Source organism: Vicia villosa, linkage group LG2, assembly GCF_029867415.1.
Source record: "Vicia villosa cultivar HV-30 ecotype Madison, WI linkage group LG2, Vvil1.0, whole genome shotgun sequence".
Classification (NCBI taxonomy): domain Eukaryota; kingdom Viridiplantae; phylum Streptophyta; class Magnoliopsida; order Fabales; family Fabaceae; genus Vicia; species Vicia villosa.
The window spans coordinates 213,772,710-213,797,138 of record NC_081181.1 but is presented as its reverse complement, the minus strand read 5'-3'; the positions used below and the strand labels follow the sequence as shown (position 1 = coordinate 213,797,138).

The 24,429-nt window shown below is 28.6% G+C and overlaps 1 protein-coding gene across 1 annotated transcript; it reads left to right on the top strand.

The window, feature by feature from the left end:
- The first annotated feature begins 250 nt into the window (after nt 1–250).
- Nucleotides 251–4,952, top strand: LOC131648197 (LOB domain-containing protein 1-like). The gene is made up of 2 exons (XM_058917976.1): nt 251–693; nt 4,363–4,952. The coding sequence occupies exons 1-2, from the start codon at nt 466–468 to the stop codon at nt 4,720–4,722; spliced, it is 588 nt and encodes a 195-aa protein (XP_058773959.1). The 5' UTR covers nt 251–465; the 3' UTR covers nt 4,723–4,952.
- The last annotated feature ends 19,477 nt before the right edge of the window (nt 4,953–24,429 follow it).

Below are 24,429 nucleotides of genomic sequence, written 5' to 3'. Positions count from 1 at the left end.
ATAATAATGTTAATAGAAAATAATTTATCAGACCATGTGTAAGATTCTGACAACCATTTATAAATATTATTCATTTCTTTTTACAATAATATATTACTAATAACATCAGTTTCATTATTCTTTTTATTTAATTAATTATCTTTTACCGTTAATGACATTATTATCTGCCCAATTACTAATGTCTTAATACCGAGTTGAATTTCAACTCATAAAAAAGTCCTTTACTAGTCATTATCTTTACTTAGTTGTTGTTGATGCCGGTGCACTCAATCTCCCTAACATCTCACCCTTTTTTCCCTATAAATTAACCCCCTCCCCTTTTAACAATCTAAACCAAACCCCACACACACATACAACAACACTCACTCTCAATTTCTCAAACCCCTCTTTTGTATCCCAAAAACACAAAGAACAAATAGCTAAATACCAAACACAAAACAACAAAACACAACTTTGAGGAAAGACATGGAGAATGACACAATTAGAAACACTCCTTCTAAATTTTCTCACTCTTCTTCACTTCCACCTCTTGCTTCTCAAATTGTGATGAGTCCTTGTGCTGCTTGCAAGATTTTGAGAAGAAGGTGTGCTGAGAAATGTGTGTTGGCACCTTATTTTCCTCCCACTGAACCTGCCAAATTTACCACTGCTCATCGTGTGTTTGGTGCTAGCAACATCATCAAGTTCTTACAGGTATGGACCACCACACTATCTAACTAGCTATATAGACCTACAAAGTCTTACTTGATTTACATTATTATTATATTATTACTTATTGATTTTCAATACTTTGCCTATTTAGAATAGGGGTGTGCAAAAATATGGTTAATTGAACCATATCACTAAACTGAACTGCATTAGACCATAAAAAAGCTGAACCGTTTAAATGGTTAATGAACTGAACCATTTATTTTAAACAATTCTAATTCAGTTTAAAATTGGTTTAAACCAGTTCCTTTTCTAAAAATTGGTTTAATTATATAGATTAATTTCTAAACCAATTTTATATTATAAATTACTTTTAGAACGGATTTATTTTTAAAAACTGATTTTAAAAATCTCTCCCTATGTTTCCTCCTCTCTCTCCTCTCTCTCATCCTATCTCCTATTATTAATTATTTGAATTACATGATTTTTTTTTGAATTTTATTAATATTGCATTATATTGTATAAAATTACTGAAAGCTTCTATAAGTACTTTTTAGCTTTGACTAATTGACGATAACTATTTTTTTTAGCTTTGACAAATTAACAATACTATGATGCAGAGTATACATTCAGAATATAATATATAATATGAGTGTATGTGCCAAACCTCTTCATTATTCTTAAAATTTTACATTAACTATCATTACTCCTTATTTTTTAAAGAATTTCCAATTCGATGGCTAAGCAAAATTTGGCAATATAATACCGTAACCGTATTAATTATATTAATTTTAAATTTTGTGCTTGCACAAATTTTTTAAACTATGTACAGTGAAAATGGGATACTTTTCAAACAGAAATAAATTCTATAGAATGAATATATTAAGAAATAAAAAGTGCAGCAAATAAAATAAACAATTCTGAATTTATAAAAACAAACAGAAATGCGAAAGATTAAAATTATAGTTTTAAAATAAACAATTTTGAATTTATAAAAAAAAAAAAGCTGATTTATAACAATAAATTGGTTCTGAACCAGTTTATAAGTAGAAATTGATTCTAAACTAGTTTATAAATACAAACTAGTTTTAAACCAGTTTAAAACTGAACTGAAATTGGTTTAACAATTAATTGGTTTTTTATTAAAGTGGTTTTCAAAAACTGAACTGAACTATTAATGTGGTTCAGTTCAATTCAGTTCATGAACCATGAACACCCCTAATTTAGAATGACAGCCAAACAAAATACAAGACATATCAGTGGTTAAGAATTCTGGATTGGACAATATATTAGATAATATTTGGTTTAAAATTATATTTATAAATGAGGTCAATCGTCATTTTTTTTTGAAAAAAAAAGCTTAACTCATATTATTAATCAACAAAGATTCAATATAAGGAGGATATCCCAATCGTCATTTATAAATCGGTTTTATGCGATTGAGTTAGATTTAATCATATTCTTTAATATGTTATCAGAGTGACTTAAGATGTAGTAGACCATTTGTTATTAGATTTCTATTATCTAACATCCACCAGTTATTTTTACTTTTTAAATATTCATTCTCCAGAGTGAAAGAGTGTGTTAAGAATGACATATCGAACAATAATTTTAAAAAATGTTTATGAGTGAGTATAATCTTTAGTTTGAAAGTCGAGTCGAGTTTATTTCAATCACATTTCTTAATATTAATAAAGAATTGACTCTTACATTTGGAGAGTTCATTTAAGATGTGGTGAGAACATCTTTAATAAATAATGAGAAAATTTGTAAAATATTGTTTTATCAAAATTATGATATTACATGTGATTTTGTCAAACTCTACTCAAATAAGTTAACTCTGCACATGATTTGATTATTACAAATTTTAATGATAATATGCACATTTTGAAGTCAAATTTTTATAAAATAAATGTAGCAATTTAAGATCTGTTGAAATATGAATTTACATTTTGTGTTTGATAAGGGAAAGAATTCATAAAAATAAAAAACGTATTATCTATAGCTATGCATCATGCTTTGTATGTAACATGTGATTTTTCTTTTATGAGTCAATATATTGATGAGACAAAAATTTAGAATTGATAACAAATAAAGGATGAGAACGTCTCCATTACTATGTAGTCTAGTAGAAAATTGTTGACCGTCTTGTAAATTTCCACATATGGCATTATGTTCATGGGGGACTAATAGATGATAAGACTAATCCCCAGTGAATGGACTACCTAATTAATTTATACACCTTGATCATTATTATAAACAAATTTGATTTTTCTTATATATTCGAGGGTTGATGAATTTAATTAATATATGAACTAGATATATTAATTATCAAATATATTTAAGGCTTAATTGCAACTTTGGTTCCCTTATTTTGTATTTTTCTCGATTTTAGTCCCCTCATTTTTAAAACCACGATTTTGGTCCCCCTTTTGAGTTTTCTATTGAAAAAAAGACAGGAATAGGGACTAATTTTGCAAAAAAAAACAAAATAGGGGGGCGAAAATTGCACTGAAAACTTAAAAAGGGGACTAAAATAGTGATTTTTAAAATAGAGGGATCAAAATCAAGAAAAAGACAAAATAGGGGGACTAAAATTGCAATTAAGCCTATATTTAAAAAGTCAAATTTATTTATAATATTGATGGAAGAGTGTATAGTACAGAGCAATTATAATTATAAATATTTTATTTTATTTTCTTTGTTAAATAATACTAACACTCTACATTATACTATAATTTATGTTAATAAAATGAAATAATAAACTACTATAAACTCACACACAAAATAGAATAGAGTTCGAATCTTAATATTAGCGTTAAATTTAGTAATATTAGTTTTTATTAGTTGAATAAAGATTTGAGGACGACAAATCATATATTTATTACATAGTAATTTATTTTAGTTAAATGGCCAAAATTTCATTCTATTAGAACATGAATAAGTGAGATGTCAAAGTTTCGATTCCATGCCCATACAATTTAATGTTTCTATATAGTAAATTAGCAATTGAGCTGACTTAACACAATTAAATAAAAATAATATTTAGAATTACTTTGTTACACTCTAATCACTTTAAAGCAATCAAATCCAAAAAGTGTAGTGTAACTTTAACCTAAAACAGTTTATTGTCAACATATTACCCATAATTGTTTGAGTTTTCCCATTAGAAGTTTTCTTATTTTTGTTGGTGAATCAACCCCTTTTTTCAAGCAGAAGGAATGCATGCAGTCTCACTCTTGGCGACAAAAAGCCTAAAATTCATGAATTTTCAACAACCTAAATTTAACATATGCCTTATGGTGGTGGGCCTCCTTAATTAATTCTCATAAGAAAATTATTTAATTTTCAAGACAATATAGTTGACAATTACACATATTTAATTTGTCAACAATTTTTTTTTCCAAAAATTCAATGTCATAGGTTAATAATTAAATAAATATCACTAAAAATAAAAATAATTAATGTGTTAAGAAGTTTGCTCATATCCCACTCGTTTAATTTCCACAACTATTTATTAGCCCATAATTTGTGCGTACTTAATAAACGAGCACTGATAGTTTAAAATTAGTCTCTAAGGTAAGTAACATCTGACCGAAGATTCTTTCGGTCAGAACTTTCTGAATTCAACCACATAGTTTATATTGTGACTGATTAAGACAAGTATTCGAGTACTAGTGATTAATGATGAACTGATTCTACTTAAATTTTCAGGAACTACCGGAGTCTCAACGAGCCGATGCAGTGAGCAGCATGGTTTATGAGGCAAGTGCAAGAATAAGAGATCCAGTATATGGATGTGCTGGTGCAATTTGTCACCTCCAAAATCAAGTGAATGAGCTTCAAGCACAATTAGCCAAGTCACAAGTTGAACTTATGAACATGCAATTGCAACAATCCAATCTATTGGCCATGATTTGCATGGAAATGAATGAAACTCCACAAGAATCACCACAGCAATCAATAGACAACTTCATTTCAAGTCCTACTTATAGTAGTGATTATCAAAACAATCTCAACTTCTTTGAGGACAACACTAGCCCAAATTCATTGTGGGAGCCTCTTTGGACATGAAGATTAATGAGAATCATATTATTATACTAATTTATCTCATATATTGTAAGACATTTCAAAATTGTTTTGATTACATATAGGAGTCGATTATATTTCAGAATTGCCTATCAGATATGAGTTTAGTGATAAAAGTTTAATCTTGTAACTCCGAAAAATGGAGTTAAGAACTTATTGAGAATGTAAAATTATCGTCAGGGTAATTTAAGTAATAAATAAACTTTATATTTTCTTTTTTGGATCTTAAGTTAAACATTTTTTTGACATCAAATAAAATTATTAAAAGAAATTGTTCTCATGAGTGTGCTATGTTTCTTCTTCAAAGATAATTTTTGACTTTGTGGCTTTGGATTCGTTTTAGTTCAACTAAAACACAAATTTTCATTCCAATATGTAGCATGTCAATATAAAAGACAAATCTAGGCAACAACAAGATGGAAGATTGCACAAAAGCCAAGTATATCTAACTAGACTTTACTGTTAGAATAAAGAGGGCGTGTGAAGTGGATTGCTGTCCAATATTCAAAATTTATCATAGTTGTGGTTAAATAGAATACAATAGAATATTTAGAGAAAAAAATATACACGTACAAATAATTTTATACTGTCAACCAATCACAACCATGTTAAGTGTTAAGTCACACGTTGTTTCTAAAAATTTTATGTGATATAATTAATTCATGAATCTCAATTGAATGACAATGTAGAATTATTGTACACTGTCAGTGCATTATCTTTAATCTCTAAAATATTTATCAAATTTAAACAGAAATTAATTAAAAAAACTCATTTAGTAAGTATTGATTTGTCAATTATTTATTAGGGATGACAAAGCGGGCTGTGATCCGTCGGATCGGCCTGCACACCCACCAAAAAAATAGTGGATTGAATTGAAATTTTTGACTCGCCGTCCGTCAAAATCTACGCTCCGCCTATTTATTTAGTCTGTCCGGCCTTAAATCCGTCCTGTTTAAGTTAATTTTAATAATTTTAATTTTTAATAGTTTTATTTTATATATTTATTTGTGAATATATGTAATATTTTAAGTAAAATTTGTTAAAAATATATTTTATAAGAAATTGTTTAAAAAAATAAGTGAAAAATCTAATTAAAATAAAAAAGTACTAATCTATTAAAAAAATAAAAAAATAGGCAGACAAGTCCGCCGCACGTCAAAATCTTTGTGGAGCGGGTTAGATTTTTATGTCTATTTTTATTTTGCGGGCTCGTTCGTCCTTTATTTTTTTGACAAATTTAAGATGCGACGGGACAAACGACCTATTTTACCACCCTATTATTTATACGTTGTTAAATAGTACAAATTAAAAATTTATTAAAGATATTAAATTAAATTAAATAGTACAAATTTATTAAAGATATTAAATTAAAAAATATATACGTTGTTAAATAGTACAAATTGACTAATCAAATTTATGGTCACAAATTACTATCTACTGTATATAAACAAAAGAAGTAGGCAAAAATTTAATATATGTAATTAAAAATAAAAATTAAATATGTCAACTTTTTATATCCTTTTTAGTTATATTTCGTTATGAAAAATAATTAGACATTTGATTAGTCGATTTTGTTAAGATAATAGTATCGCATATTATTCTTGACTCAAACTTATTGAGGTGACACTAAACACATTTGGGGACGCAAACTCAAATTGACATGTTCCAACTATGTTCAACCGAATATTCCATTTGTTCCTAATTATAAAACATTGTTAAGGGTTATTTCTACTTTAAATATCATTTATACGGATATCAATATCCTTCTTATTGCACAATGGCAAATTGATCTTTCTATTTGTTGAACATAATGATGAGAAATTAACAGACAATAATAAATCAACAGTGGATATAAAATTAGTTAAATTTATAACAACTTATGAAGATCAATAACAAATATATGATAATAAATAGAATAAATAAAGGCACTAGAGAACATTGATATTTTAATGTGGAAAATCTTCAATGTGAGACTAAAAAATTATGGGTCATCCCGACCAAAGAAATAAATCCACTATAATCTAATAAAGGTACAATAGAGTCTCAAAGTGATTTATAATAAAGGTACAATAGAGTCTCAAAGTGATTCATAAACTAGCGCTAACAACAGCAAAATCATAAAGCAAACTAGCTCAGAAATAAGAAACAAAAAGCTGAAAATACCCAAATTTGTAGTTTCACGCGAAGACAATATCTCTCGGCTCATACTTTGTTTTGAAGATCCGAACGATAAAAAGGTAGACACAGGTGTTGCAAACCTTCCCTTAAAAAATGTGCTTCATCCAACAACTAACAAATTTGAAATCGTCGATTTATTGAGACTGGTTGCAAAAAATGGAAATAGGTTCCCCTCTTTTATCTCTTTTGAAGTTGATTTTTGTTCCTTCTCTCTCTCTCTCTCTCTCTCTCTCTCTCTCTCTCTCTCTCAATCCTAAATTGATTCTCTCCACTTAAATAAGTGAGACGCAAATGTGTTAACATATTTAGGCCTTTCTTCACATAGGAGGGAGTCCAAATCCAACAAATCTCCCTTTCATAATTATGTGGAGAAGATCGTCAAATCAGGGATATCACAACAAGCTTCAAACTTCCCTCTTGAAATGATTTAGTCATCATATCAGAACCATGATCATTCATATGAACTTAATTAACTCCAACAACTTAGCATAAAAAAATCATGTATCCAATGATATCTCACACTTATGTGTTTGGACCTATTATAAAATTTGGATTCTTACCAAGATGAATATTAACAAATAACACATATTTGTCTTGAACAAACCCAAACTCCTGCAAAAATTTCTTCAACCATAGAAACTCTTTGCATTCTTCAATAATGACAATGAACTTTGCCTTTATAGTAGACAATGCTACATATATTTGCAATTTGAACGGTAAATCCATAGTCCCCGTTGTAAATTTAATCATGTAGCTCGAAGTGGATTTTCTAAAATCAATGTCTCCAGCCATATCAGAGTCAGAGTACCCCTCCCGAGTAGGCTTATCCCCTCCAACGCAAAGCCTGACACAAGTAGTACCACAAAAACCTTAAAATTCATTTTACAACATTCAAATGCTCTCTGTCTAAATTTGATAAAATTTTATTGAGTGCTCCAACATCATATGCTATATCTGGTCTTGTAACACCATTACATAAATCAAACTACAATCAACATACACATAAGAAACACGTTTCATATTAAACGTTTCATTTTCACTTGAACGATTTTGATTAGAGCTCAACTTGAAATGAATAGCAAAAGGAGTGCTTATTGTCGTAGAACTTTCATTTGGAATCTTTACAACACTCTTTCAATATAATATTCTTATGACATCCAATGTTTCTTTTCCTTTCTGACACACATGATTCTAATGGCAAGAATCTATTTAGTTTCTCCTAAGTCTTTTATGGAAAATGACTCACTCAACTGCATCTTTAATCTATCAATGTTAGAAATATTTTTCCCTACAATAAGTATATCATCAACATATAACAATAGGATAATGAAGTCATTGTTAGAAAGTTTTTTAACAAAGATGTAATGATCTCATTAAAATCAGCATCCTTTCTTTGACAAAAATCTTTCACCACTAATCTAGCTTTATACCTTGGAGAACTAAATTTGCTCTCATGTTTAAATCTATAAATTCACTTGTTTTCCAAATCCCTTTTACCTCCAGGAAACTTCAGTAAATCATAAGTGTGATTATCATACAATGGTTTCATCTCATTATACATTGCATCCAACCACTTTTGATTCTCATCACTTTTGTGGCCTCTTGAAAAGACTCACGATTTGGTGGTGACGATTTGCCTACGCTGGCATGAAGCCCTGTGCAATGGTGTTTTAAGGTGATCTAGAGACATGCTCATGTGATTTAGGAGGCTCTACTGATGACTAGTGATGCTTGGTAGAAAGCGTACAATCGTCGATGGTCGTGTGTTAAAACTGTATCGAGCATTGTGCTCTTTAGGGTGTAGAGAATGTGTATTACTTAAGATCTGCCATTTCTCCTTTGAGAGGATATGTATTTATAAAGGTATCTAGGACCCAGGGTTTCCTCGGAAAGGGTCACCACCCACTTAGTTAATAGTGGACAATTTACTCCCTATTTCCAAAGAAGTTGTAGGTGAGTTAATGACCTTGACTTTCTCTCTTCCTAAGAAACGTCTTATCCCACGTTTGCCACATAGGGGCGAGGGAAGATACGAGCGAGGCGATACCTCCCTTTGAGAGACCTTCTATTATCGCCTCTTCTAGGGTGGTCCAAAGGAACCACCCTAGGCGAGGCCTTTTACAAATATAACATTATAGCCTCCTAAGTTGAACTTGAGATGATTCTCGAGCTTCACCAAGATTCTCATCCTGTGACATATCATTCTCCCCTTCATCATCATTAGTTGGAATATTAACCCCATATCTAAGTTATTGATCATCAACATAATCATGTGGCTCACCATTTTTATCATCACCACCAATAGTATCCAGATTATGAGTAGGTAACCGGAATTAATATAAGAAAAATTGATATCTCTCTTGGGTGTAGTCTTATCCACCTTATCAATGTCTTAAATAGTTTAGTCTTCCATAAACACCACATTGCGGCATCTGATAAGCGTCTTCTCCACCATACTCATCTTTCCCGTAGCGGATGAAGATCCATAGTTTTGACTTTGCATCAAACTTGGATATTTCATTCTTTGGAATATGCACAAAATCATTACAACTAAATACTCCCAAATGATAATACTTGACATTCTTTCCAAATTAAATTTTTTCTGAAACTTTTTTGTCCAAAGCAACAGTATGAGTGAAATTAAGAACATGCATTGATGTGTAAAGTGCCTCACTCCAATAATAGACAACTTAACTTTAGAGAGCATACACCTAGTATGGATCAAATCTAGTGATATGGATAATCTAGGGATGAGACAAAAAAATTAATTATTATCTTCTCTACCTTATATTAGGTTTTTTTTTTTTTGAATTTTTCATACTTTTTAAAATAATAATTTTGTTGTATTGATTTTAATTGTAAAATAAATGTTATTTATTACAATAGTTTATTAATATTATTTTCTTTTATAATTATTAATACTCTATCCATCTCAAATTATAAAAATATTTTATATAAAAAAATATAAAATAATAAGTCACTTTATACTTTTAATATAATATTAATATATATTTTTTAATATAACCTTTAACATTTTATATAATTTTTTCTTTCAACTTTTTAAATTTATGCTTTATCTATAATTAATGAATGATGTTATTGTAAAATTTTATATAATTTTTTTAAAATAAAATTAATTATATTTATTAATTTATATAAAATATTAAAAATGTCTTATAATTTAAAATGGATATATTAATAAATAGTAACGTAGTAGTTACAAGAATTTAAATAAAATAAATATAAATAAATTAGTAGAAAAATAATAAAATATTATATAAATATTTTAAAATCTAAATAAGAATAGAAAAAAGAACATATATATATATATATATATATATATATATATATATATATATATATATATATATATTTATTGTGAAAAAATTCAAATTCATTGATTTTGTTCTTATACGCACCCACCATATGAAACATTATTAACACTTAATTGGAGCACTCTTTAGAAGAGACAATGAAGTTTAGTGACTTAATGAATGGAATGATGAGCACACGTGGTGCATGGAACTGTAATAAATTTGTTAAGAAGCTATAAATAAAATCAAGTGCTGCCCACGTGAGATGATTCCATAAGTACAGTGTCACCTGTCGGCAAATCATTGATGTTCCAACATACGATAATCTTTTGCGTGTGAAGGGAAAGGGAAACACAATAGCTTTTTATTGACTTATAAAAGTTGATTTGCACAACTCATTTGCTTCTTAATCATAATTACATTCCGTTAATTAGTCAATTTTGGTGAGTAGTCATAAGAATTGTTGATTGGTTAAAGTCATTTTTCTATAAAATATGATAGGAAAAAAACTACTAAAATGGAGCTTAATGATTGACGTTAATGTAATGAAATGTATATATACTAATTTGTTTTGTTATGTTATGTTCTATTTAATTTTAAGTAATTGAAACAATATAATTTTTATTTATTTTATCTCATATCAATCTGATTTCATAAATTTAAATAAAACTTAAAGAAAGATGTTGCAAAGATCCGCCATAGAGAGTAAATATATGGCTATTTCAAAACCAAAAGAAAGACACTACAAGATTGATCATTCACATTTCAACTAAACCATTTTTAATTAAATTATGAGACTAATATTTGATGTGTTCAGAACCGATATATGAATAGTTAGTAAGCCTTTGCCAGCCTAAACTTGACCTTCAAAATTTAAGTTTAGGTTTTGTTTAGTAAAACTAGTTCGTAGTTTAGAGTTGGTAGTTGATAGCTGGTGTCTGATAGTTTATAGTTAAGGACTGATGGATGATAAACTAACATGAGTGTGTTAAATTAGTTGTTTCATTAGCTGATAGATACAAAATGACATAAAAGATCATTTTAATTAATAAAAATAAAAATATTTTGTTAAAATAATAAGGGTATAAATGAAAAAAAAAATCACAAGTTAAAAGCTATAAGCTCAAAAGCTACTTCAAATAGTTTTTGAAAAAAAACTAAAAGCTAGTAAAAAAGCTGCAAGCTAAAAGCTAAAATAGCGTTATCAAACAGAGTTTTTTCATTAATGTAAACTGAAAAGTTAAAAGTTAAAAGTTATTTTTTAAGTCTTACCAAACAGGCCCTTAGTATGTATTTTATCAAAAATTTATATTTAAATTTACTTTTTAAAAATTTGATCAACTTATTAGTCTATTTAAATATTTATTTCATTTGAGTATATTTAAGTATATGTAACTAAATAATTTAATAATGTTTAAATAAAATAATAAATTAAAAGAATAATAAAACTAACTATTTGCATTTATATATCTGAACTTACTTGAGAGCATAAATTGTATGAAACTATTTATTTTGAGAACGTATGAAAACAACTTATGATATTGTTCATTAGATTTTTTCAAATTATTTTCACAAATTCTTTAGTATTAGTACTAAACTTTATTTTAAATCAACATACAAAATACAATATAATCATAATAATAAATATATTTAAATTTATTTAAATATTTGAGGCTAATAGGCTTAAAAGAATTTTTTATGGTTTGTGCCATAACCATTTTAACCAAATAGCCTTTTAAAAAAAATCTAAGTCTTTTCTATATATAAAAAAGTCAGACCTTCCTTGTGAAAAAACTTACTCTCTTTAAAAACAAACGCTTCACCCTCTCTACAACAACACAAAGCGTTTTCTTCCTCTTCCTCCCACTAATCCAAAAGTTTTTTTCTTTCAAAATGTAGATTTCGATGGTGGTGGTGCGATGGGAGTCATCTCGTCTCAATTCTCCGTATTACCTACTAATCTTGTTAGGGCTATGGTAGCCTTAAAAGGGTTTTTCACCACCGCAAATGGCATTTGTTTGTGTGTTAACGTCTACTTCGGCGTTTAAATGTTTGATTTTGGCGTTCTTATCTCTTAGAGTATTAGATATGCTTTTCTATTTTTTAAAGGTTTTTTAGATCTGTTACCTGTGTTTCTAGATTCGTTGATATCTTCATTCTCCGACTCGATAAAACTTGCAAGGAGAGATTAAGCAGTTCTCCGGAATTTCGGTCGCTTCTTCCGTTATAGTGGTTCTCCGATAGACTGTTTCAGTCTTCTCCGACAAATGAGTGGTTTTGTTTTGTTGCGATCTTGATTTGTTTGGTTTGAAAGAGCTTTTAAGCTTGTTGTGATTTATTGTAGGTAGTTGTTGGTACTTGAATTAATTCGTGTTGGCAGTCGGTTAATTTGCCATTATTTAATATTGTGAAGACTCTCACAACATCTTTTTTTTGCTATCTGATTTTGTCCCAGTACGCAGGTTTGTTGGATAACATCTTTGTTGTATACTTTTACTTAGTTTTAGACCACTATTGTTTTAGTTATAATATGTTTAGGATGCTTACTATTTTTTTAAATGATTTGTCTGGGTCAAAATTTTATCCCCTCTGATTTTGTAACCTCACTTTCATTTTTATTTTTATTTGAATTAATAGTGATTTATTAAAAATTTATTTAAAAAAAGTCTAAGTTAACTTGAAACTGTGTAAAATTAGATAGTAGACTTCTTTAAATGGTCTGTCATATTCTCACCTCTAATCACATTTGAATTCAATAAGTTTTTATTCAATTATAAGTTTCCCACATACTACTTGCAATGTTGTTATTACTAACATAAAATGCCTTTTAACTATACTACTTGGAAGACTTTACTGCGATCAAATATAACAATCCTCTTCCGGTTTCCTACTAAATTTAATTAGAACATAAATTTTAATTGTTGGAAAGACCGATGGAATGTTGAATAGGGGTGTTTGCACGTCAATTTGGTTTGGTTTTGAGAGAATACTCAAAAAGATTAAAAAATTATGAATTAATTTGAATTGAATTTGCATATTTTTGCGATAAAGCCCAAACCAAATAAAATTAAAAACTACGGGTTGGATTGATCGGATACATTAAAAATAAATGTGCAAAAATATTTTTAAAAAAATATCTAATTTACATCAATAAATTTTCCATTATAATATAAAATTTCTAACTTTTTCGTTTCTCCATATTGATTGCGAATGTCACTAATGACATTTCATATTTTTTTCTTGAAGTTGAATATCTTATAGAAGTTTATGTGATAATGATGATATAAATTATATGAATTAATATGGTTGGTTCGGGTAGATGGGCTCGCAGATAGAATTTTATAAATATGTTGCCCGAGCCAATTAACATCATGTTTTATTAAGTTGGTTCAATGTATGTTCAAATTAAATAAATACCCGACCCAAACACTACGGTTTAGTTTGAATTTCGATTTGTTTCGGATTTTCCCAAACCAATGCAGACCCCTAATGTTAAAAGTAAAAACACATCAAAGTTTTAAGAAAAAAGTATCACATCTGCATTCAAATCTTTAAAATAATATGGTGTCAAACATACTAATATGACAGATTTGATAACTCTTTACCGCATATCCGTATGACAAAGTTCACTGTTAGATAGAAAGCTATTACCATATAGATCATGTCTATAAAATTTAACGTCAATCAGAAATCATTTGAAATGTCAACTAGATGCATAAAAACTAACCTCTGATAAAACTTTATGATGAAAACCGTTAAGTTTTATCATTCTCTTTAACATATCAAATAATTTTTTTATTGATGTGAAATTCTATAGGCGTGATTTATATGATGATACCTTTCAATCCAACGATGAATTTTTTTATACGGACATGAGGTGAAGAGTTATCAGATGTGTCATATTATTAAGTTTGACACCTTAGTGTCATTTGACCCATATATATTCACCAGAGAAGACAACCAGATAGGCGAAATGGTGGTTTAAACTTGTTTTGAGGCTTGGACCAATCATATGCGCCCATTTGTTTTAATTCTATTGGTTTATTTAAATTGGATCTGAAAATTAGATGTGCCGCCTAGGATTAGTGAGCACAGATCCATTGGCAGCGCTTTTTTCTGATTTTATTTTGTTTTCTTTTATAAATTTGATTTTAAATCATATTTTACTCCCAAAAATTCAGAAAAATCTCTTTTATTAATTTTTACCTTGTGCTAAATTTTCACAATTTTATTTTATAGTTTACTATTTTCATTAATTTTTTACTTTATTCATGCATTTTAATTGGTTTAAAAATAGTTTTATGCATTTTTAATTTCTCCAAAAATTCTAAAAAATATTTTGAACCTTTTTTTATTTTTCTATTATTTCACTTGCCATTTATTTGATGTTTTGAATATGCTTTGGTATTTTCCCTTTTATTTTCATTTAAAAAACATTTTCATTGCCTTTTGATTGTTATTAATGCATTTTATATTGTGTTGATTATCGGTTGTCTTAGATCATAATTCATTGTGTCATAAGTCTCATCAATATCAATGAACTTTGGGTGTTGATGAGGTTTATAACCTTAATCCACCAAGAGAGGTGATTGATCTTGATGATGATTTGATTAATATTGTGATTCAATTTGGTTTCTCTCTCCATCTTCATCTCTTTCTTCTTTTTTATTTTATCAATTGGATAATTAGAAGTACATCTTGTTCATGAAGCTTTGATTGATGATTGATGAACTTTCATCATTTCAAATCTACCTTCCATAGATCATTGTATCATTTGAGATACTCTGGATTATTGATATATTTGTTCTAAGTTATCATGAAGAATGATTGAAGTAATGGACATATCTCCTTACCTTTGTACATAAATTATTATTGACCGGTATCATAGATGCTACTTCTATATAAGTACATCTACGATTGTTTAACATAGCGCTAAATTTGTCCCGAACCAGATCATTATTTCTAACATTACTATTGTGCTAACTTTATTTTAATGCACTCTAATGTCTTTCCATTTAAATTCTTTCTCTTTACTTTATTCAATTTATATTTGAGCATTACATTTCATATTGTTTGTTTATGTTCATGTCATTTATCTTTATGTGTTCTTGCTTTTTTCTCCTTGGGCATTTCTTTTTCTTTTAAAGACATTAATACAGGAAAATCCTAAAATATTTGGATGTGGACTTTTGACCTTTAGACTTTGGTTATATTTTTCTTAAGCAATGAAATTTATCTGCAATATTGGAAGTCATCTGATACATTTGTGTCCTTAAGTTTTATCTGATACCATAGTTCACTAGAGACACCTGGGATTTCATCTGATACATGTGGTTTAGATTGATACTTTAAACTAGTCTAATCCTTTTGGGATTCATATGATATTTGGATTTCATCTGAGACTTTGAATGTTCATCTGATACTTTGAGTTTATCTGATGCAATTTGACATTCATCTGCTTATGGTTTGGTTTCATCTGATACTTTACTTATGGCTTAGTCCAAAGAAACGGGAATGCTCATTTTGATTTATTGTCAAATGCTTGCTTCTTATTTAGTTAGATCTTTCTTGTCCTTAAATTTTACTTTATACTTTAGGATAGTCCATTCATCTCCTCCCCTTCTTAAATTTTCAAATCTTCTCCCTATTTCAAAAATCTTCTTGTTTTCAAACTTTAAACCTTTCATAATAACTCTTGGCTTTGTCAAGTAAGCGTCAAATATTTTCTTAATAAATGCTGAAACATTTAAGTATGATCAAGAATTCTTTCAAAAAACATAAAAGATACAAACATCATCAAACTTCTTTTGTACCATTGTGCACTTTTTAAAAATCTTTTCTCAAAAGATTAGATATTAGTCTTGTTTTAGAAGTGATTGCAAACCTTCTTACTTACACAAACATGGCAAAGTGATTAACGTTTTTCACTTATATGTTGAGATATGCTTGTTGGTGTTATCCAAGCTGTAAATTCTTCATATTAAAGATGATGCAAATGCTCACTTTCTCATAATTGTAGAGAGTACGTTGTGTTTTCCACTCAAATAAGACAATTTATCTCTTCATTAAAATCAATCAACAAATTCTCGTAATTTCCTTTTAAGCGGAACTACAAATGCTTTGATTTTCCTATTGCACAAAAGGTGTATCTAGGCACAAGATGCGACGTCTTGCCGAGTATAACAAAAATCATTCATTTTTCTCATCTCCAAACAAACTTTTGCAAACAACCAGCTTTATTAACACAGATTTTCAAAAGGTTCTTGTGGAGTACTACTGATGTGAGGGGTACTAACATCTTTCCCTTGCATAACCAACTTCCGTACCCTTATCTCTTTGTTTTATTAATTTTGTTTTAAAACTTCTGCGGATTTTATTAGCTCTTTTCTCATTCCTTTAGAAACAATAAAGATCAATGGCGACTCTTGATTACTTGCGAGTTAAGTTAATTAATAGATTAATCTCAATTTTTCCGCCGCGACACAACAAAAAAAGAGAAAATGTGTTGAGTACTCTACTCTCAACTTCAAAAATATTCAGGTCTGGCTAAAAATCAATTTGGGAGTACTAAAGGGTCACCCCAAAATGAAAAAAGATGATTATAATATTTTTGAATGATAAGATCCTGAAACCCCATACTATGATCCCAAAAGAAAGTAATAATTTTCAAGGCTCGAGAAGAGAAACTATTTGTTTCCAATTTTTTTCGGTTTGAACACATTTTCCTGTGATTATCAAATGAAAGTTAACATTTTTAGCACATGATTAATGAGTGAAATACTAACAAATTTGTAGAACTTAGAAATTCAAAATATAAATCTCGTCAGACCATAAACATGAACATCAAACACATAATTTTTTTCTCATGTTTTTAAGAAAATGAAATTCTAATAATTTAAAACTTGTTCCAAGAGGTTATGACACTGATCAATTATTATTCCCACCAGAAATTAAACATGATATTATCCGAACCTTCGTTCTTTAGCAAGAACCTTCGTTCCTTAAACATTTATAGTAGTAATTTAATTTTTCAAAAAATAGTTGAAAGTAATGAATTCAAAAGTAATAAATAAAACTTTTTATGGTAATTTTATATAAATTAAAACGTAATGAATAAAAAATAAGAGGGTTATGATTTTATTAAATTACATAGATTAATTTTTTTTGAATCAAATAAATATATTAATTCAAAAAACAAAATACATAGATTAATTATTAAATATTCTTATTACAATAAATTATAAATAAAGAATAATAGCATATGAATGATGCAGATAATATTCATTATATATAATAATTGGAAAATAAATAATTAAAATTATATTGGAAATTGAAAGTGATTGTTATTTTTATTTATTTTTGGTTACAAAGAGGGCCGAGACCCGAAAACAAAAAACTACTCGAAAATAAGCCTAGACACAGAGGCACCCTTGGCGTCCTCCTCAAGCAACCTCACAATACACTCTGGAGCAACATCAAACCGAACGATATCATGTCGAATTCCACACTCCACACTAGCAAGCGCATCGGCACACCTGTTCGCTTCCCTATATGAATGACATATAACCACTTCCTTCAAATTATCTATAAGTCTGCCAATGTTTGTTATAAGCGATAAGCTCTCAATCATACTTGAGCTTCTTCTCTCAATAGCTTTAAGAACCTTGGTGAAATCAACATTAATTTCCAAAGTGACTGATATTTTAAAACGTTTTCTTTTGCAAACGCAACAAATATAATAATAATAATTATTATTATTATTATTAATATTATTATAATAAAAGTAATTATTATTATAACATGATAAATATAATGATAATAATGATAATAATAATAATAATAATAATAATAATAATAATAATAATAACATGACAAATATAATAATAATTATAATAATAATAATAATATTAATTATTATTATTATTATTATTATTATTATTATTATTATTATTACTATTATAATAATTATAATATAAGTAGAGTTTTTTAAAAAAAGTTAAAGAGGAGAAATCTACCGCCTTTTTTATGCTTTATTTATTTTTGTCGTTCTTTCACACTGAATTTGTTGATATATATTCTCTAGTATTAACCAATTGTAGCTCAAAATTTTGTCAAAATTTAGTTGCTAAAAATCATTTTTAAGTCCAAACTAATCTTTCTTATGATTAACACATCCTAAAAGTCAAAAATATATCAATTTAAGGTCAAATATATTTTTGTCTCCACAAAATTATTCATTTTGAATTTTAGTTTTTTATTAAAAAAAATCATATTTTAATTTCTACAAAATTAATTATGCATGTAGTTTTAATTTTTATAAAAGGACTAAAATGTTATACAAAAATAATTTTATAATAATTAAAACATTTTTTTATAAGAATTAAAAGTTAAAACTTGAAATATTTATAGGAAACAAAGACAAATTTAATCCTAAATTTAACATAGTACAGCTAAGTTCTAATACTAACTTTGTCTTACAAAAAAATAGTGATGAATTAAGAAATTTCGACCGTGACAATATGATATATTAATAGAGTAGAACTATAGTGTAGTATACCGTGAAATAGAATTAGAAAATATTTTCTTTGAATTAAGAGAGAAAAAACACTAACGTAATAACTAACATATTAACTGTTTATTAAAAAAGTTATACGTTATTTTGTAAATTTTTTTAGATTAAAATATATGTTATTTTATAATACTAATGAAACATAAACATTTTTTTCTATCATACCTTAACTATTATTACTCAATTTTCTTTCAATTTTTTTTTTTAAAATTTTCTTTCTTATATTATTAATAAAAAATTATTTTCTAAAACTATTCATAATTTTTATTTTGTAATCGAAATTATTTATATTTTTGAATATGTGTAAAAAAGTATATGAAATTTACGGATCACTGGATCAGATAAATCAACTACTATTTTACCTCAGACGTGAAATGCATTTAACATCGGCTACAGAAGAAGAGAGGTACCAAGGACATCATAAAAAACTTCCACTTTACCTCTCCGTTAATAAAATACTGAGGGGTTAAATTTGTTAGAGGTAATTTAGGGGTCAACAAGAGAGATCATGTTACCCTTAAAACACACATTTGTCAGAGATACATCACATATTCACCCAAAATCTTAAGGTGACAGATGTGTGAGTTCTCTTACTTATAAAATGCTCTATCTTCTCTTTTTTAATCAATGTGAGACTTCTTCCTCACACTTGATTCTCAACACCCCCTCAAATTCATGATACCACTATTAGAGGCAATTCGAAGGTCAACACGAGAGAGAGTTTTGCACTTGGGCTACACCTTTGTGAGAGATACACCACATATTCGCCAAAAATCTTAAGGTGATAGGTGTGTGGGTTCTCTCACTTATAAAGTGCTAAATCTTCCCTTTTCTAATTTATACGGGACTTCTTCCTCACACTTGATTCTTAGTATGCTTTATGGTTGCAGATTTGTTTGATCTTCCACATTAGAAAAGAAGGGTAGTGTTATGAAAGAGTTGTTGAGCTGTAGTCGCAAGTTCTACTGTGCAGTTTGGGCTAGAGAGAAATGATGGAAAAATTGTTTTTGACTTGTGAAAAGTTTAAGTCAAAGATGTGTTGATACAATCAAGATTACACAAGGTGCGGGATTATGTCGATGGTTGAATAGCTTCCTACCAACATGGAAGTTGCACCATAAAGTTTCAATCGGGTTTTCGGCATGTAAAAATTCTTGAATTTGTTTAATTTTAAGTGAAGTATACTCTTCTTTAGGTGGGATATAATAGTTTTTAAAACTATGATTGTCGGTGAAGACAATATAAAAATTCTTTGAGTGGTTTAGCTTCAAGTGACTATACTATCTATGGTGGAGTATGATTGTCGGTAAGACAATGAAAGTTAATGTATTATTTTCAATTAAGATGGAGATTGTTGGGTTTGGTTGAAAATATATATGTTGAAGAAGTCCCACATTGTTTAGTTTTTTGACGAAAGAGGGAGTCCAAGGCTAAATATCATATTCAAGTTTTTGTTTACAAGATGCATCACTCAAAAGCACTTTAAGTTTGTATTTGATTTTCTTTGTTCTCTTATACTCTTGTATTAGAGTGTTGTGAGATGTAGTTAAATATTTGTTTTGAAGGATGTGAGTGTACTGAGGGCCTGGGTTAGTTGAGGGTATATCGTGTTGTAGCAATTTTCACATAGTGTTATTCTCTGATTGTCTATTGACAACAACCATGGTTTTTTCTCCACGTTTGAGTTTCCATGTTATATTCTTGTGTTATTATTTTGTTCCTCTTTTTTCTCTATGTTTGTTATTTTCCTAACATTACGCAGATCATTAATGGTAGTGTATTGAGCGTTGATACTTATTAAATGGACGACGAAGATTTGTTTAAGGACATTGATCAATATCCTCAATAATCACCCTAAATTATCCCCTCGATTTTGACCAAAAAACGAGGTAAAATCTGTTTACCCCTCGATTTCAATAGAAAACCGAGGTGAATAAGCTTTTTTTTTAAAAAAAAATATTACATTATTTACACAGAATATTAAAATACATTGATTACAACAAATTCAGATTTATCATTGTCGCAGTTGCAATCCATCATAAATAACTTTTCTAGCCTTCTTTAACTTGAAGCAAATATTTCATTCTTTGTTTAACTTAAAGCAAAAATGATTTTCTGCATTGTAATCAATCATAAAGAACTTTTCCAGCCTTCTTTAACTTGAAGCAAATATTTCATTATCTTGAGCAAATGCTTTCACAGGAAAGAGAACAAAATATAAAGTGGTGGATGTAGTAGTTTGTTGTGTATTGATGTCTTTATCCCGAGCGTTATTCCTTTATGAATGTATAGTAGAGATTCGTTGTTGTAGCTATGTAACAAGACCTATTGGTATTTTTTACAAAAACCTAGGGGAAATATTTTCTTTTTAATTAAAAAATAAAATAAGGAAACCCCTCGATTTTAGTAATAAATCGAGGTGATGAGTTTCAAGAAAAAATGGTGAATGATAAGGAATTGAATATAACATGTCGTGTTTCAATTTCAGTTTTTTACCACTCACTATTTTTTGTGAGTAGTTTAAACCATGTTTAGGATAAATTTCTCAATATTGTCAACCAAGGAAATCATTGACGTTTTCTTTGATTAACAACATAGGAAGGTTATTCCAAAAATACAACAACAATAACAACATCAACACCGTTATGTGAGATAGATTGTAAGGACGGAAAAAATGTTTTGTTCAAGATATAAGAACATAAAACATTGAAGATTTTTTCTTTCTTGCAATCCATCCCAAAGAATGATGCATACAAGTTGGAGGTGGCTACATAAGTTACGATTAGGGTAAAATCTATTTAAATAATGTTTTTATAGTAAAATCTGGTTATTCTATCCCTCGGTTATTACGGAAACGAAGGGATAGATCATCTAGTTTATACTTATAAAGAAATAAAAACATAAACTGTCATGGCTGAGATGCGAAGCATGTCTTGAATTATTTTTCTCCTCAGTTATATTAAAAGTCAAGGGAATAAGTGCTTTTTATTTTTTAAAAAATAAAACATGACACACCTTGTCATTATACATCGGTTTTTTGTTGGCTGATGTGAAAGCTTTGTCATGAAATGTATTATTTATAGTAGTGATCAAATAAGACCGACATCACCATAGTGACGTCAAGTCGACAACTTCACATTTTTAGTTGTAATCCACTAGAAGGTTCTAGCAATGCGGAACCTCACATGGACATAGCTTAAAGGAACATACCCATATCACATAACGAACAATCTTCTTACGTATGTCCATCTTTGACAATAATGTTGGTTTGAATATGGTGTTAATTGTTTAGAAGAGGAGTTGAATGTATACAAAATTCCATATAATATTTTCAAAAAATTAGAGAAACTTGCAGAAGCTTTTTCGGTGAATTTTATTTAAAAATGATTTTACGTGATTCGAAAGTTTAACCGTAAAGAGACACACACGTGATATGATATTTAATGATAAGAAATATGCTACATAACCTTAAATATATCAAACAATTTGATATATTTATAAATTAATCAATCTTAAACAATCTCTAATCATAATTTGACAGTATAATCAATAGCAAGATTTTTTGGAAACCTCAATCAAATCAAACCTAAGTTTAAACAATTAATCTCTTTGAAATAAAGAAAACTTTCAAATATGCAACTCTTATCAAAGTAAGAAAAACTATGACATACAAATTTAACCAAGAAATCTAGTGTGTTTGTGTGTGCATCGAGATATATACAAGTTCGATATTTTTTGTTGTCACATGCGCCTAATTCGTTCTTCGATGGTAAACCATTGAAAATTTGATCTTTCACTATATGTTTCACATCGGGTTTTTAGTTGCAACAAATCAAGAAAAGAAAAAAGATAAAACTACTTAAACCAAACTATCAATGCCTTGCTTCTTGATTAATTCTTGTCTATTTCTGGGGACATATGTTGGACACAATGTATGGGAGAATTGTGCACAACTTGATGATAATAGATTGACAACAACTATGAAATAAATAAAATAAAAACAATAAAGAATACAAAGGATTGTTTACCTAGTTTAAAGCAACGTAACCTACATCTAGGGGGATTTCAACTCAAGAAAGGAAATATACTCTCAATAGAATTAATGCAAAGTGTCTGGATGACAAACTCTTGTTCAATGTGCTTCTTCTTAATTCTACCCGTGCATTTCTATTTAGGACCCCCTAAATATGAGACCTCTCTCGCTTTGTCTCAACCACTAACCGTGCTGAACAACACAATCAACAGTTTAGAGAATAATGAATTACTACTCAACTAACAAACCAATTTCTATGCCTTTAGATATGAATGCATGCACTAGAATGCTGCTCAAACAATAACATAAAAAAAATACTCATAATAAAAATCCAAACACAAAGATCTTTAATACATGTGCACACTTTAAACGTTAGGTTTAAGTATCCTTAAATAGCAATTCAACTTCTGAGATTTTCTCGAATGGGCATACGATTTGATCACATCCAGATTTGTAGAGGATTCTATTTTGATTTTTTTCAAAAACCTCTGATAAAAAGATTTGATTTTTTTGTTCAAATTTAAATCTCCAAATAATTAGATTTGATCTTATTCAATCGGCCAAATAAATCTACTTAACACATTGCTAAAAGATAGCAACGGATTGGATTGAAACACAACTAGAATTTTTGCTCAAAACAACAACAACCATGGCCTGCTGACAAAGGCTAAATGTTGAACACATGCTGGAACATTGTGTCCAACACATGTCCTTTCTTCACAAAAATATCTTATACATTCCATGTTGTTTTGCATAATGGACCCAATTCAAAGGAACAACACGTTTCACCATAGTTGATAAATACGACCTTGATAAAATTTATGTATATTTCAAACCAGTTTCAATTCTAAACAGAGGTGAAAGGTATTTTAGTCTTAATATAAATATAAGATTATAAGTGACATGACCATTTTGTAACAAAAAAAGAAAATGGCTGGTGTTAGAATTCAAAGTCTATAAGCCTTAACATATCACCACGGTTATTAGTATGGATCGTAGTGAAAAGTCTTTTAATAAAATAAAAAAATGTGGACGCCTAAATAAGAGCTATTAGTAAAGAGAGGTTGAGAATTGAGTATTACAAGAAGGAAATTTCTTTACCCACCTCCCTCTTTTCTTGGCCACCTCCGGTGAAAAACCCAAAATACCCTCACTTCGGAAATGCATTTCCGAAACGCTTATTTTTTTTTCAAAATTTGTCTTATTTCGGAAATGCACTTCCGAAAATACGAAAAAAAGGTGTTTTCGGAGATGCATTTCCGAAAACACCCCTTTTTTGGGTTTTCGGAAATGCATTTCCGAAAACACCTTTTTTTTGGGAGGGGGTGTCTTCGGATATACACTTCCGAATTTTTTTTGGGAGGGGGTGTCTTCGGATATACACTTCCGAAATATTCCAAGACCAAATTGGTCTTGGAATGTTTCGGATATACACTTCCGAAAGAATTCAATAATTATTAAAAAATTAAAATCAAGGTGAATCAATACAATAAATCAAGGTGAATCAATACAATTAATAGGTATAAAATTTCCTAAACAATTTTAAAGTTAAAAATTATTTTACTAACTTATATAAATCAAAAACATCTTAATTTCAT

Excerpts from the sequence above, each read along its gene's own strand:
- LOC131648197 (XM_058917976.1), top strand. The coding sequence starts at position 466 with ATGGAGAATGACACAATTAGAAACACTCCTTCTAAATTTTCTCACTCT. Across the intron at positions 694-4,362 it reads ACATCATCAAGTTCTTACAG|GAACTACCGGAGTCTCAACG; the intron begins GTATGGACCACC and ends TTAAATTTTCAG.